This window comes from Neoarius graeffei, chromosome 18 (genome assembly GCF_027579695.1).
Source record: "Neoarius graeffei isolate fNeoGra1 chromosome 18, fNeoGra1.pri, whole genome shotgun sequence".
Classification (NCBI taxonomy): domain Eukaryota; kingdom Metazoa; phylum Chordata; class Actinopteri; order Siluriformes; family Ariidae; genus Neoarius; species Neoarius graeffei.
Window position 1 is genome coordinate 25,995,214 of NC_083586.1, and position 13,585 is coordinate 26,008,798.

At 43.7% G+C, this 13,585-nt stretch overlaps 1 protein-coding gene across 1 annotated transcript in view; it reads left to right on the forward strand.

Moving 5' to 3' along the window:
* Positions 1-413: 413 nt before the first annotated feature.
* LOC132866049 (uncharacterized) overlaps positions 414-13,585 on the forward strand; it is a 48,781-nt gene continuing 35,609 nt past the window's right edge. The window contains exon 1 of the mRNA XM_060898609.1: positions 414-736. Coding sequence (XP_060754592.1) covers positions 720-736 — 17 coding nt within the window. The 5' untranslated portion in view covers positions 414-719. The remainder of the gene's footprint in view (positions 737-13,585) is intronic.

The window sequence follows — 13,585 nt, forward strand, 5'->3', positions numbered from 1 at the left end:
AAAATGTGTAAAAAGAGGTTTTAAAAAAGCACAGATGTTTAAAATGTGTAAAAATGTTTTTAAAAGCACAGATGTTTAAAATGTGTAAAAAAGAGAGATGTTTTAAAAAAGCACAGATGTTTAAAATGTGTAAAAAATGTTTTTAAAAGCACATATGTTTAAAATGAGTAAAAAAAAGATGTTTTAATAAAGCTCATATGTTTTAAATGTGTAAAAGAAAAAAAAGAAAAATGTGTACAACAACCATTTTTTTAAATACGAATGGAACATTAAGTATAGCAACAACAAAAATTGCTAGGGGGCGCTGTTGTTTCTTTGCTCTGAAAGCCCTGCTCTGCAGGACATGTTTTATCATGGACCGCTAGGGCTTTGGTGACCTTCAGTACTGCGCATGCGCCGGTTGCAACCGGAAGGCGGTTCTGTTCAAATTTCAAGTGGAAGAAATGTTAACGGATGGGAGGGAAAGCACACAGAGAGTCGCGGTAATATCTGAAGAGGAGTAGGTTATGTGTATTTAGGTGATGTTAAATGTTAAGGCTGAAGAGGATAAAGCCAGGCAGGTTGGCGGTGAGGTGTTTATTCGGTGTTTGGGTCACTAACGGGCAGTCTGTCAGCGCTGGCTCTCACTGAACTCATCAATAAGGAGCTTGTGAATATAATCGACGTTTGCTTCGATATACCGGTTTATTCGCTAACTATCCGCTGTTCTCCAGTCTTCAATGGAGCAGAAATTCGGGTAAGTCAAGCTAGCTTTCTGTACCGAGTTTATTTAACCAAAGCCAAGTCTTTTCACCAGCTGTGTTGTTGTAAATAAAGTAAAGCAGATACAGGTCTGCAGGCCGAGAAATTCATATATTTTTTCACCAGCCAGCTGGATTAGTTACCTTCTAAAGTAACCAGCCAAACAGAAAATCAACTCGCCAAAACTTCTTCATGTATGAATTTTACTTGTGGGTTGTTTTGCAATCAGGGTCCGCGAGCTAAAAATCACATTTAACACTTATTATCTTCAATATCAAAAGGCTTGACTAAATAAACTTGGTTGTTTATTGTAGCCCTGTGATAGCTCTATTTACCATGCAAAAAAATGTGGTGATAACGTTATTTTTGGTGAATGTATGGCAATATATGTCATATTTAGCAAAATTACTCGTGTCATTTAGAAAAAGTGCTTTTTTGACCACAGGTAGCTCCAAAAGGGATGCACTTACATCATTCTTTATACCATAAAACACATATTTGGTTCCATATCATTGGAAACATAGTTAAGTTTTAATGTTGAATGCCAGTAAGTTTTCAGACTATTTGGATCAAATTAGTATGTAAATGTGTCAAAAAAAAAAGTCCTCTCCAAGACAGCTAATTTTTCAATATAAAATAACATATCTAAAATGGGGTGGCACGGTGGTGTAGTGGTTAGTGCTGCCACCTCACAGCAAGAAGGTCCTGGGTTCGAGCCCCGGGGCCGGCGAGGGCCTTTCTGTGCGGAGTTTGCATGTTCTCCCCGTGTCCGCGTGGGTTTCCTCCGGGTGCTCCGGTTTCCCCCACAGTCCAAAGACATGCAGGTTAGGTTAACTGGTGACTCTAAATTGAGCGTAGGTGTGAATGTGAGTGTGAATGGTTGTCTGTGTCTATGTGTCAGCCCTGTGATGACCTGGCGACTTGTCCAGGGTGTACCCCGCCTTTCGCCCGTAGTCAGCTGGGATAGGCTCCAGCTTGCCTGCGACCCTGTAGAAGGATAAAGCGGCTAGAGATAATGAGATGAGATATCTAAAATGATTATTTTCATCCTAAAATGTGGTCAAGATATTGGGACATAAATATTAGAGACAACTAGACAGGGACACTCTAACGAGTGCAAACCCCGCCTTTTCCCTATTAAAATACATTGGGCGAAAATTTCGAAGTTCTGCCATGACCTTGATCTTTGACCTCCAAAATTTAATGTTTTCCTTCCTGGGTGATTGGCAACACATGTACAAAATTTGGTCCAAATCGATCCATTGGTTCTTGAGATATCTTGCAGACACACAGACAGACAGACAGACAGATACACACACAGACTGACGCAGGTGAAAATAATAACCCCTCCGACTACTGTCGGCGGGGTTAACTAACACAAAGCTTACAGCCTTATATTTAAAAGCACTATGGAAGTAGTGGATTCTGAATTGTCAAAAAAAAAAAAAGTCCTCTCCGAAAAAAGTCCTCTCCCAGCCCTGCTTAAAGCTACACTTAATCTTGTTATAATACAAACTATTCCACATGCCTATCTGTTCTTTAACTTGTCCTTCACTTAAAAACTGGTACAAGAACCAGTTTGAATCTATTTGAATTTTGGACCCCTGTGACACAAACTTTGTACCCTGATTGTAAAACAACCCATAAATGAGAACAACACAGAGCACCATAATATAATCTCATCTCATTATCTGTAGCCGCTTTATCCTGTTCTACAGGGTCGCAGGCAAGCTGGAGCCTATCCCAGCTGACTACGGGCGAGAGGCGGGGTACACCCTGGACGAGTCGCCAGGTCATCACAGGGCTGACGCATAGGTGGTGTTTACATTAGACCGTATCAGCAGATCATCAGATTAACGTTTTTAAAACGATTCGCGTGCACACAGCAACGCCAATACACGGATACGCTAATCACATGACTAATTAGACGGCACGTAAGTTGAAATGTGTCAGTGCGGCTCAGCGCTTCCTCCTCAGTGGCTGCGCTCCAAATCACTCCGCCCTGAACAGCGAGTGCCCTCTGGAGGGTGCACACTCCGGCCCTGCGCAGCTCACAGAGCACGCGAGTGAAGCGCACGAGCAGTGATTCGGGACTGAGCCGCTGTGCGTGTGATCCCAGTGCATATCGGGCATGCGCAAGTCACTCACCACTTGCAAGTGGAAGGATGGCAAGCCTAAAGACGATCATAACTACACAATGGGCAGTATTTGCATCTTACCATGAACAACATTAAGAATGACAAAGCATTATATTCATACTTTTATACTCTTTAATGAAAAACAAAAAGGTGATACAAGGCGGAAACAATAGCAGGAAGTGAAGTCCGCGACGTTTTTCAGCAGTCGCGTCACATGACCAACGTGGCATGAACAACGCCAGTGAATCAGGAAGGTGGATGTCACAGTGACGTTGTCCAATGACGACGTCAGCTAGAGCTCAGCACTGCGTTTCCTCGTATCTCAATGTTTACACAGCACCGGATCAGATACGAACTGGGTTGAATACGTGGGCCCTGGCGGATTCAAGTTGTTCCGCCTGTGGAGTCGTTTCCCGGCGTTTTAATGTGAACGGACAGTGCATCCGCGACAAAAACGAGACGGATACGGTCTAATGTAAACACCGCCATAGACACAGACAACCATTCACACTCACATTCACACCTACGGTCAATTTAGAGTCACAAGTTAACCTAACCTGCATGTCTTTGGACTGTGGGGGAAACCGGAGCACCCGGAGGAAACCCACGGGGAGAACATGCAAACTCCGCACAGAAAGGCCCTCGCCGGCCACGGGGCTTGAACCCGGACCTTCTTGCTGTGAGGCGACAGCGCTAACCACTACACCACTGTGCCACCCACCATAATATAATATCAACGAATAATAATATATTGGAATACTTGGCAACTTGGTGTATGAGTATTGAAAGCAAATATACTTACTATCATGACTATAGCACCCAAAATATGTCCAACGTGCTTTCTGTATGTCTGTGAAGATTCTCAGTCATCCAGGTCATAGTAAACTGTTGGTGGTAGAAAAGAGCAACTGGACTTGCTTGAAGATCCTTGAAAACGTTTCACCTCTCATCCGAAAGGCTTCTTCAGTTCTGTCTGACTAATAAGGAGTATCAGATATTTATTCTCTCACGGATCAGAATCAGAATTCTGATGACAAGCTCATCTGAGGTGTCGTTGAGGCATCATGTTGGTGTGGGTCACTGGAGGCTGGGTGTGAATGGCGAGTTATTAGGGTGGTCAATGGAAAGCTGACTCTCTCATACCCCTTTTCCACCAAATCAGTTCCAGTGCTGGTTCACAACTCGTTCAACTTGCGAGCCAGCTGAGAACCAGTTTGCTTTTCCATAGGTCGGGGTGCTAAGGGGAGCCACGTCATTATGTCGCTGTTTACGTCAGTTATGTCGCTACAGTACGTTTGCTTAAACCTTGGCGCGAATATCGAAGCAAAAACAACACGGAAGAAGCAGCAGAAACAACAACAATAATAATAATGGATGACTTTGCGTTTGATTGGTCCACTCTACATCCGCTGTACACGCACTTCCGCTTCCCTACTTTCCCGGTTTGGTTTGTTTTCACTACCGCCATTTTTAAAAACACGAGCGAAGATGGAGCAGCACTAAGAGTGGTTGATCGAGGAAGTGAGGAAGTACGGACATCTATACGACTCCAGTTCTAGTCATTATAAGTAACCGGAGGATAAACACTCCACTAACCACACCCACCAACTACTCCTAGCGATTTCGCGACTTTGCCCCCCCTTGCGTTGTGGCGGTGAATAACATTGCGCACGCCTATTACTCCCCGCTCAACGATAAATTACAACTGTCTGCGAAAAGCTATCTGCGAAAGCCTTGTCGCAAGAGCATGGAGAGGCCCTCGGGGTCAAGGTCACTACCTCACCAAAAGCAGTAACTTAAAATCACTACGCCATATAAAAATTTAGTTATAAATCTGCGATTTTGTTTTTTAAAACGAAAGCTGAAAGTTAGGTATAGAATATGTTTCTTACAGAATGTTACGATGGTAGCTGGTCTTGTATGAATTTCTGAGCTATAAAATGAGTTGTGGTCTATTTTTTACCGTAGCGTGTTGTGTGTGCGGGGAAGGACACACATTAACAATTTGCATGTGTAGAATGGAATTTTCCACTCCAGCAGTTAGAAGTTGATCGTGCTTCCATTTGCGGTCTTTCTGTTACGCGAGTGATCTGTTCGGACGTTATCACTGAAAAGGGGAGTTTTGACGGTTTTATTTTGTTTTAGTCTTGCAGTATAAGGCAATAGAATGTTTGTTTCTTTTTTATCTTACTTTCCTATTTCATAGTGTTTGCATATTTTTGGCCAATATTTTGCAACCATGGCCAATTTAGATCGAACTTTTGATAGAATCTACAGCCAGTCATTTTGCCCCTCCCCCGCCTCACGCTCCGTCCGGTGTGGTAGTGATGTCCCGTTGCTTGCGTGCCGCAGCAGAGACCCGCGCGACCTTCAGCCGGTACAGTCGCTGTTCTTTTACCGCCGCCGTTATTCTCATCTTTCCGGTGCGTTCTTGATTTTTCCATTGTGTCCTATTCCGCCATATCAAATACCCAAACTGTATCATATTATTCATATTTAAGTGAAGAATCAATTCAGTCATCATAACTTGGCATTTTTAACCCAAGCGATCAAAAAGAGGAAATTTATTCAATATTTTCACTCAGCTGTGAAGGAGGGGCTTTAATTCTTCATGATGGAGTTATTTTATATGGAAATCAATTTTACAAAAGCGTTTGAATTGCAATCAAGAAAAATGTTCCACAGTGGAGGCCAGATAAAGCAAGATGCGATCTTTATTCTTATTAAACATGACAAAAGAAACATTGAGTGTTAGGTAAATGCAAAAAAAAAAATAGTAAAATTAGTAAATTAATTTTTTGACCATAATGTCCCAAATGAGAGAGCAGTTTGAGACGGACCCATATCCCGGGTTCCCTCTTCTTGAGCTCAGGTGAGTGCTGTGTTCAAACCTGTTTGTTTGTTTGTTTGTTTGTTCTTGGTCACATCAATAAAGTTGGAAAGATCTCCACAGATTCGAAGATTCAGTCACATAAGTCAGAATATCAGGTGGGAATTCAAATTCAATCCAAATTACTTGAAACTGCTCACACTGAATTCAGAATTGAATGCTAAATAACACACATCTTACAGAATTAAAATGTTTTATCAATAAGCAATTCTTTCCAACTTGGGGGGGGGGGATACAATATTAATCAAGTTTGTTTGTATAGCACTTTTAACAATAGACATTGTCCCAAAGCAGCTTTAGAGAATCGGAATGACCCAAGACATAAGCCAATTTTATCCCTAATCTATACCCAATGAGCAAGCCCGTGGCGATGGTGGCAAGGAAAGAACTCCCCCAGACGACATGAGGAAGAAACCTCAAGAGGAACCAGACTCAAAAGGGAACCAGTCCTCACCTGGACAACAACAGACAACATAACTATAACAGTTTTAACATGAAGTCAGTTTCGTTGATGTTATAACTCTTCATTGATGGAAACTTGAGTGCAAAACTGTTCATGACAACTGCAGTCCTAAAGTTAGCAAGTCAACTGTAGTCCTCAGCCATAAAAGCATTACTGTAAGAGTCCAGAACGTCCTCCAAGTGTGACTTTCAACTGTCTTATATGGGGCCGTCCTCCACAGGAGCGATGCGATTAGACTCCGACCAGACACAGGGCATCAGGATTATTTATGAAATAAATAAAATCTATACAGGTAGTCATCGACTTGCGACCAATCGACTTTACGACCATCTGGTTATGACTGGCAAGTGTTTCCCAGCTGAGCTGGCTGAGCGTACGGCAGTTTCCGCCCCAGCTCCTGGTTTATGAAACGAGCAAATGCTCCCGCCAGCCCGAGCGCTGCAACAGCTGATGATGACGTAGACGACCCACAGCCAAGCACCAGTGATGCCAGCGGTCACTAAATTTTGTATTTTGCTGTGTTTTGCATTTGTATTTTGGTGTTATAAATTCAAATGTTTTATATTTTTCACACCTGTATTTCATATTTTTTGTTTTGCACATATTAAATGAATTGTACTGTACGCAGTGTAGTATGCAGTGTTTGAATTAAACCAAATAATGAGCCAAGGTAATGAAATAAGAAAATGTTGATAAAATAAGACTTTAAGATGATTACAATATCATTACACATCACAGTATACTTGCGTTCATTTAACATAGGCCGACTTACGACCAGATCGGTTTACGACCGGTCAGTTGTAACCAAACGCAGTCGTAAGTCGACGGCTACCTGTAATTCGTACACTTAAAAAAAAAAAAAAATGGCTTCAGTACAGTGGGATAGATAAATGGATAGATTCTTTGTCATTGCACATTAGATTAGATTAGATAGAACTTTATTGATCCCTTTTGGGAGGGTTCCCTCAAGGAAATTAAAATTCCAGTAGCATCATTTATAGGATAAACAGAGAATAGAATAGAAAAAACGAGAGAACTTCTAGATAAATTATTTACATATACAAATATGAAAAAAGTCCAGCAGGAGAGGTATTGCACATTTATATTGCATGTTGTCCAGTATTGCTTTTTTGTCAGACTAGGCTACTGCTCCTTCCCGTCCTCTGCGCCCGCCCCCCCCCCGAGAGGAGCTGTACAGTCTGATGGCGTGAGGGACGAAGGAGTTTTTAAGTCTGTTCATCCTGCACTTGGGAAGAAGCATTCCGTCACTGAACAGGCTCCTCTGGTTGCTCATGATGGTGTGCAGAGGGTGACTGGCATCGTCCATGATGTTCAGTATTTTGTCCATAGTCGTCTTCTCTGCCACCATCACCAGAAAGTCCAGCTTCACGCCGACCACAGAGCCGGCCCGCCTGATCAGTTTGTCCAGCCTGGATGTGTCGTCCTTGGATGTGCTGCCCCCCCCCAGCACACCATGGTGTAAAACAGGACACTGGTGACCACGGACTGATAGAACATCCACAAGAGTTTCCTGCAGGTGTTACTATACAATGAAACACTGTTTGAGGGCTCAGATCACAGCAACATATCAATAAATGAATATACGTATATACATAACCTTTTAAAAAGCAGCATAATGGCATAAAGAAAGAAACTTTTTATTCATCACACACTTGTGAAATTCCTCTCTGTATTTAACCCATCTGAAGCATTGAGAACACACGTGAGCAATGAGCACACACACGTACCCAGAGCAGTGGGCAGCCATGCTAACAGTGCCCGGGGAGCAGTTGGGAATTAGATTCCTTGCTCAAGGGCACCTCAGCCCAAGGCTGACCCATGTTAACCTAACCGCATGTCTTTGGACTGTGGGGGAAACTGGAGGAAACCCACACAGAAAGGCCCTCGTCGGCCGCTGGGTTCAAACCCAGACCTTGCTGTGAGGCGACAGTGCTAACCACTACACCATCGTGCCGCCCACGGCAGTATAAAATGTAGTATGTAATTATTCAATGTAGCCAAACACAGTAAGGTGCAGACTGTGAGTCCAAGTCCGGATCAGGCCTCCAGCAGAGCTTTTGCAGCCCTGGGGAAGAAGCTATTTTGGTGTCTTGCTGTTTGTGATTTTATGACCCTAAGCCTGCCAGAGGGAAGGAAGGGTGTCAAAAAGACATTGTCTGGGGTGAGTGCAGTCAGTCCTAATCTTTGTGGCTCTGTTTCTCAGCCTGGCAGAGTAAATCTGTTCCAGGGATTGGCGAGGGGGACCAGTGATTTTAGATGCAGTCCTGATGATCCGCTGCAGATCTTTCCTCTCCTCTGAGGTGCAGCTGGAGAACCACACTATGCGATCTGTAGCTCAGAGCACTTTGTATGGTGCACTGGTAGAAGTTGGTGAGGAGCTGCTGTGAGAGCCCAGTTTTCCTCAAGGATTGCAGGAAGAAGAGTCTCTGCTCTCTGCAACACTCATGACAAGTACAATGTTACTTACACGTATGTATGTACAGTATGTATGTGTGAGACCAAAGTTTTTGGTCAGCATTGGCTGGGCCTCTTAAAAGTTCAATGAACACAATAGTTAAGTTGTTCTGCATATTTCAGGCCACCTTATTTCTAGTTGTTGGGTTTTTTTTTTTGGAATATTTATGGTGAACAAATGTTACTTACGTGGAATTATGATACATACAGGACACTTTTTCGATGGGATAAAAACGTATTCTATTCCCTTCAGTGGGTTTCATTCATTTGGTTTGATGGCATGCAATATTGTGAGCATATCGCTTATCCTATGTGTATTACGTCACTCTACCCAATGCAGAAGGAGCGTTGAATATGGTTTACGATATTGCATCGTTATCAAGACATGTCGGACCTGATGCGAATTTCCAATGAGAGAATTTTCTGCTGCGTATGCACAATCATTTCTTTGTTTGCTGGGGAAGCTGAAGACGTGTTGAACACCCAAAAGGCTACCAAAACTTCATTAGATATTCTTCATGCATATTTACAAGCAGTGGCGAACTGTTATTAGTAGAGCTGGGACTTCAGCTCAGCCAGAACTTAGCCAGACACACCAAAAGAGAAACGGGGCAAAGGATTTTGCAAGGGATTAGCAGCAGGCTGCCAGGTCGCTCCGTTGTGTGTAGCTGTCGATGTTGACTTTAAAAGTAAGTAAATTAATGAATGAATACTTTAGTCTGAGTGAAACATACTGTGACGAGTGTGCAAGGAAGAAGAGTCTGGAGACAGATGTCTTAGTTTCTCAGTCCTTAGCCTGTGCTACTTGCTCTGTATAGCACTGGCTCGACCGCTTTATTAGCATTCGCTAACACTACTGATGAACGCTACACTAGCTGGAAGGTTACTTCATTGCTAGCTTTGGCCTTCGAGGAGGCCTAGGGTGATTAAATTTTTGGTCCCTCCTACCATAAACCAAAATCCATCCATCAGCCATAACCGCTTATCCTGTGCAGGGTCGCGGGCAAGCTGGAGCCTATCCCAGCTGACTGTGGGCGAGAAGCGGGGTACACCCTGGACAAGTTGCCAGATCATCGCAGGGCTGACACAGAGACGAACAACCGTTTACATTCACACCTACAGTCAATTTAGAGCCACCAATTAACCTAACCTGCATGTCTCTGGACTGTGGAGGAAACCCACAGGGAGAACATGCAAACTCCATACAGAAAGGCCCTTGTCGGCCACTGGGCTCGACCCCAGAACCTTCTTGCTGTGAGGTGACCATGCTAACCACTACACCACCATGCTGTCCCCATAAATCAAAATCTGGGTAATTCATCTGTCACTTCCTACATAAACGTACACTGCCGTGGCCTTCTGTCCCAGCAGTGAAGTCCTAACCAATGAGTGAGCCAGCCCTAAACTCTTCTCTGCCTAGAGACAACAAACACAAATCTCATTGGCTCACTCAATTTTAATGTTTTCAGGACAGTAACCCTTTCATTTCTGAAGCAAGTTTGATAGAAAATGAGGCCAAATTAGAAGAGAATAATTATAATGAAATTCTCATCTCATTATCTCTAGCCGCTTTATCCGAGCAGCGGTCTCAAAAGTAGCCGGTCACCGGCGGCAAATCGCCGGCTATGGCTTGTTATGCCGCCGGCTATTGTCAGTCGAGTCGCAAAATTTAATATTAAATATTTCTGACAGCAAAAAAAAGTTGTGAACGTAAATTACATCCACTATATCATGTATGTCCGTTGCCGCGTCAACTGTGTTTACATCCTCGACATGAGTGCAGCCATTACTGCCGCCTGTGTTGCCGGATTGGGCGGTTTAAAGTGCATTTTGGCGGGTTTTGAACATATTTTGGGCTGTAAAATGTCAGCAGTATTTGGCAACATATTTTTTTACTTAATACAAGAAATTAATGGATGCCAACATTTTTGCCAAAATGGTATTTTATTTTCCATTGTTTAGGCAGCTTCAGCATCATACTGTAATGGCCCTTTTCCACTACCCTTTTTCAGCTCACTTCAGCTCGCTTCAGCTCACTTCAGCCTGACACGGCTCGCGTTTCGACTACCAAAAACCAGCACGACTCAGCTCGCTTCAGCCCTGCTTAGCCCCTAAAACTCGCACCGTTTTGGAGTGGGGCTAAAGCGAGCCAAACCGTGCCGAGTGAGGCTGGGGGCGTGAGCAGACACTCCCCTGTGCACTGACTGGTGGGGAGGAGTGTCCTCACATGCCCACACACGAGCGCGCTGGGATCTGTAAACACCGCAAACCCGGAAGAAGAATAATTACGAATTAGGAGAATTTCTGAAGCCTTATGCGCCTCGCCTCATCTATACGCTCTTGCCAGTATCTGTTGGCGTTGTCGGTGACAACAAGCCACAGCACCAAGACCAGCAACACTAACGACTCCATGTCCTCCATGTTTATTGTTTACTATCCGGGTCGTGAGACTACCGCTGAAAAGATCACTGAATCAGTGACATACAGAGCATCGTGGACGAGTTCGCGGAGCGCAAGGCTCGTCGTATGCCCTTCAAATAATGCGCGCAGTAGGCTATTGATGTTTTATTATGAGCCATGTACAGTATGTCGCCGAATGTTTTTTTGTTTGAGTTACATGTTCGTTTGAAGGACTTAATGTACAAAATAACATAGTTGCACCCCGTAGTGTTGAAATTGGTAAACACAGTGCATTCAGTGAGGTTTGCACCGCCCTCCTTTTATTTCTGACTTTTCCTGTCACCGTTGCAACCTCTGAGCGCTCATTCGTATGCCCTTCAAATAATGTGCGCAGTATAGGCTATTGATGTTTTATTATGAGCCATGTACAGTATCCTAATGTTTTTTGTTTCTGAGTTACATGTTCGTTTGAAGGACTTGATGTACTAAATAACATAGTTGCACCCGGTAGTGTTGAAATTGGTAAACACCGCAGTTGCGGACATTTTGTAACCTAAAATGATGTTATGATAAGCTTTAATAAAGGGCCCGGTCATTTGCCCCGCCCCCGGCCCGGCTCTGACTTGTTCCGCCACTGTCACTGATGTCACTGTTTGCGCTGCTTAACGGCATCACATGACGTCCACCCACTTTCGCTAACTCCACCCAATGTGTCCACCCACTTCCAGCCAGCACGGTTCAGCGCGGTTGTAGTCGAAATGCAACTTCAATAGCCCCGCTCAGCTCGATTCAGCTCGACTCAGCACGGCACGGCTCAGCCGCGTTTGTAGTGGAAAAGCGGCATAAGATTCTGTTCAAATTTTTTTTTCTTCTATGAAGCCTGAGCCATTTATTTTATTAGTTTATAATTATTGTTTAATTTAGTCTTCAGGAGAGACTGCCTGCACACAGTACTAGTATTAGTAGGTTTTTTTCTTACATGAAAGCTGAGGCATTTATATTATATTTTAAGGTAACTTCATGTTGTGCTGTGAGGTTCTATGCACTTGAACTTTTGAACCAACAGGTGCATTTGGATAAGTAAAGCCTATTTTTCTGCATTTTTGTGGTCCTGGTAATCTTTTATATTGGTAAAGTTGTTTATAGGACCATTTCTCATTGTCTGTTTTTTTTAAATCAATAGTTTTTCAGTAGGGCGGCACGGTGGTGTAGTGGTTAGCGCTGTCGCCTCACAGCAAGAAGGTCCTGGGTTCGAGCCCCGGGGCCGGCGAGGGTCTTTCTGTGTGGAGTTTGCATGTTCTCCCCGTGTCCGCGTGGGTTTCCTCCGGGTGCTCCGGTTTCCCCCACAGTCCAAAGACATGCAGGTTAGGTTAACTGGTGACTCTAAATTGAGCGTAGGTGTGAATGTGAGTGTGAATGGTTGTCTGTGTCTATGTGTCAGCCCTGTGATGACCTGGCGACTTGTCCAGGGTGTACCCCGCCTTTCGCCCGTAGTCAGCTGGGATAGGCTCCAGCTTGCCTGCGACCCTGTAGAAGGATAAAGCGGCTAGAGATAATGAGATGAGATGAGTTTTTCAGTAATAACTTAATATTTAACATATCACTCAATTTTAAACAACCCCCGCGCCTCCCCCATGGCTTGCCCCCATAGTCTCCAAAATTTCTGTGGGAAACACTGGCGTGCATAACAACGCTAATCAAGCTTAAGCTAGACAACCCGCCTCAAATATCCATCCCGGGTAAATGTTATCCCAATTTTAGATGGCCTGTTCCAAACCATCCCGCCCCATGAAAAATTCGTCCATCCATCCGTCCATCCGTCCGTCCGTCCATCCATCCATCCATCCATCCATCCATCCATCCATCCATCCATCCATCCATCCATCCATCCATCGCGTGCATTATGTCTGCCGCTGGCAGACATTTTACCATTTTGCACCCTGCTGTAATTATTTGTACCCTGCTATTCTCCCAAACTTTGAAGCCCCTGCTTGATTGGGGGAATTGACCCCTACGAAGTGGACAAAGATGCATTTTCAAGTGACTATGCAGGGCTGTCAAAGCCTGAAACTGACTTCATCAAACTTTAAAGGCTGTCTGATATATACAACTTTATATATTCACAGCGCGCCTTTTGGCGGATGCCGTCTGAATCGCACAGATCCGATTTTTTTTTTTTTTAGGGGGGTCGTTGGAATGTCTGATTATAATTTTAAAGTAAATTCTGTATTAAAATTACTAAATAAGCAAATCCGTTACAGTCCATGAAACAGGAAGTATGAGAAGGATGAGAAAAAAAGTTTAAATCGGAAAGCTGCGCACATTTGCACAGTCCTGCACACCGCTCGGGCTGCACAAATGTGTTTGCATCCCAAACACAAATCAAATCATACAGAATAGACCTAAAATGTTTTTCAAAAATGAAACTTGCATGAGTGAAGTGACAAGTGTCAAATAGAAACGTGATAAACGAGCGAT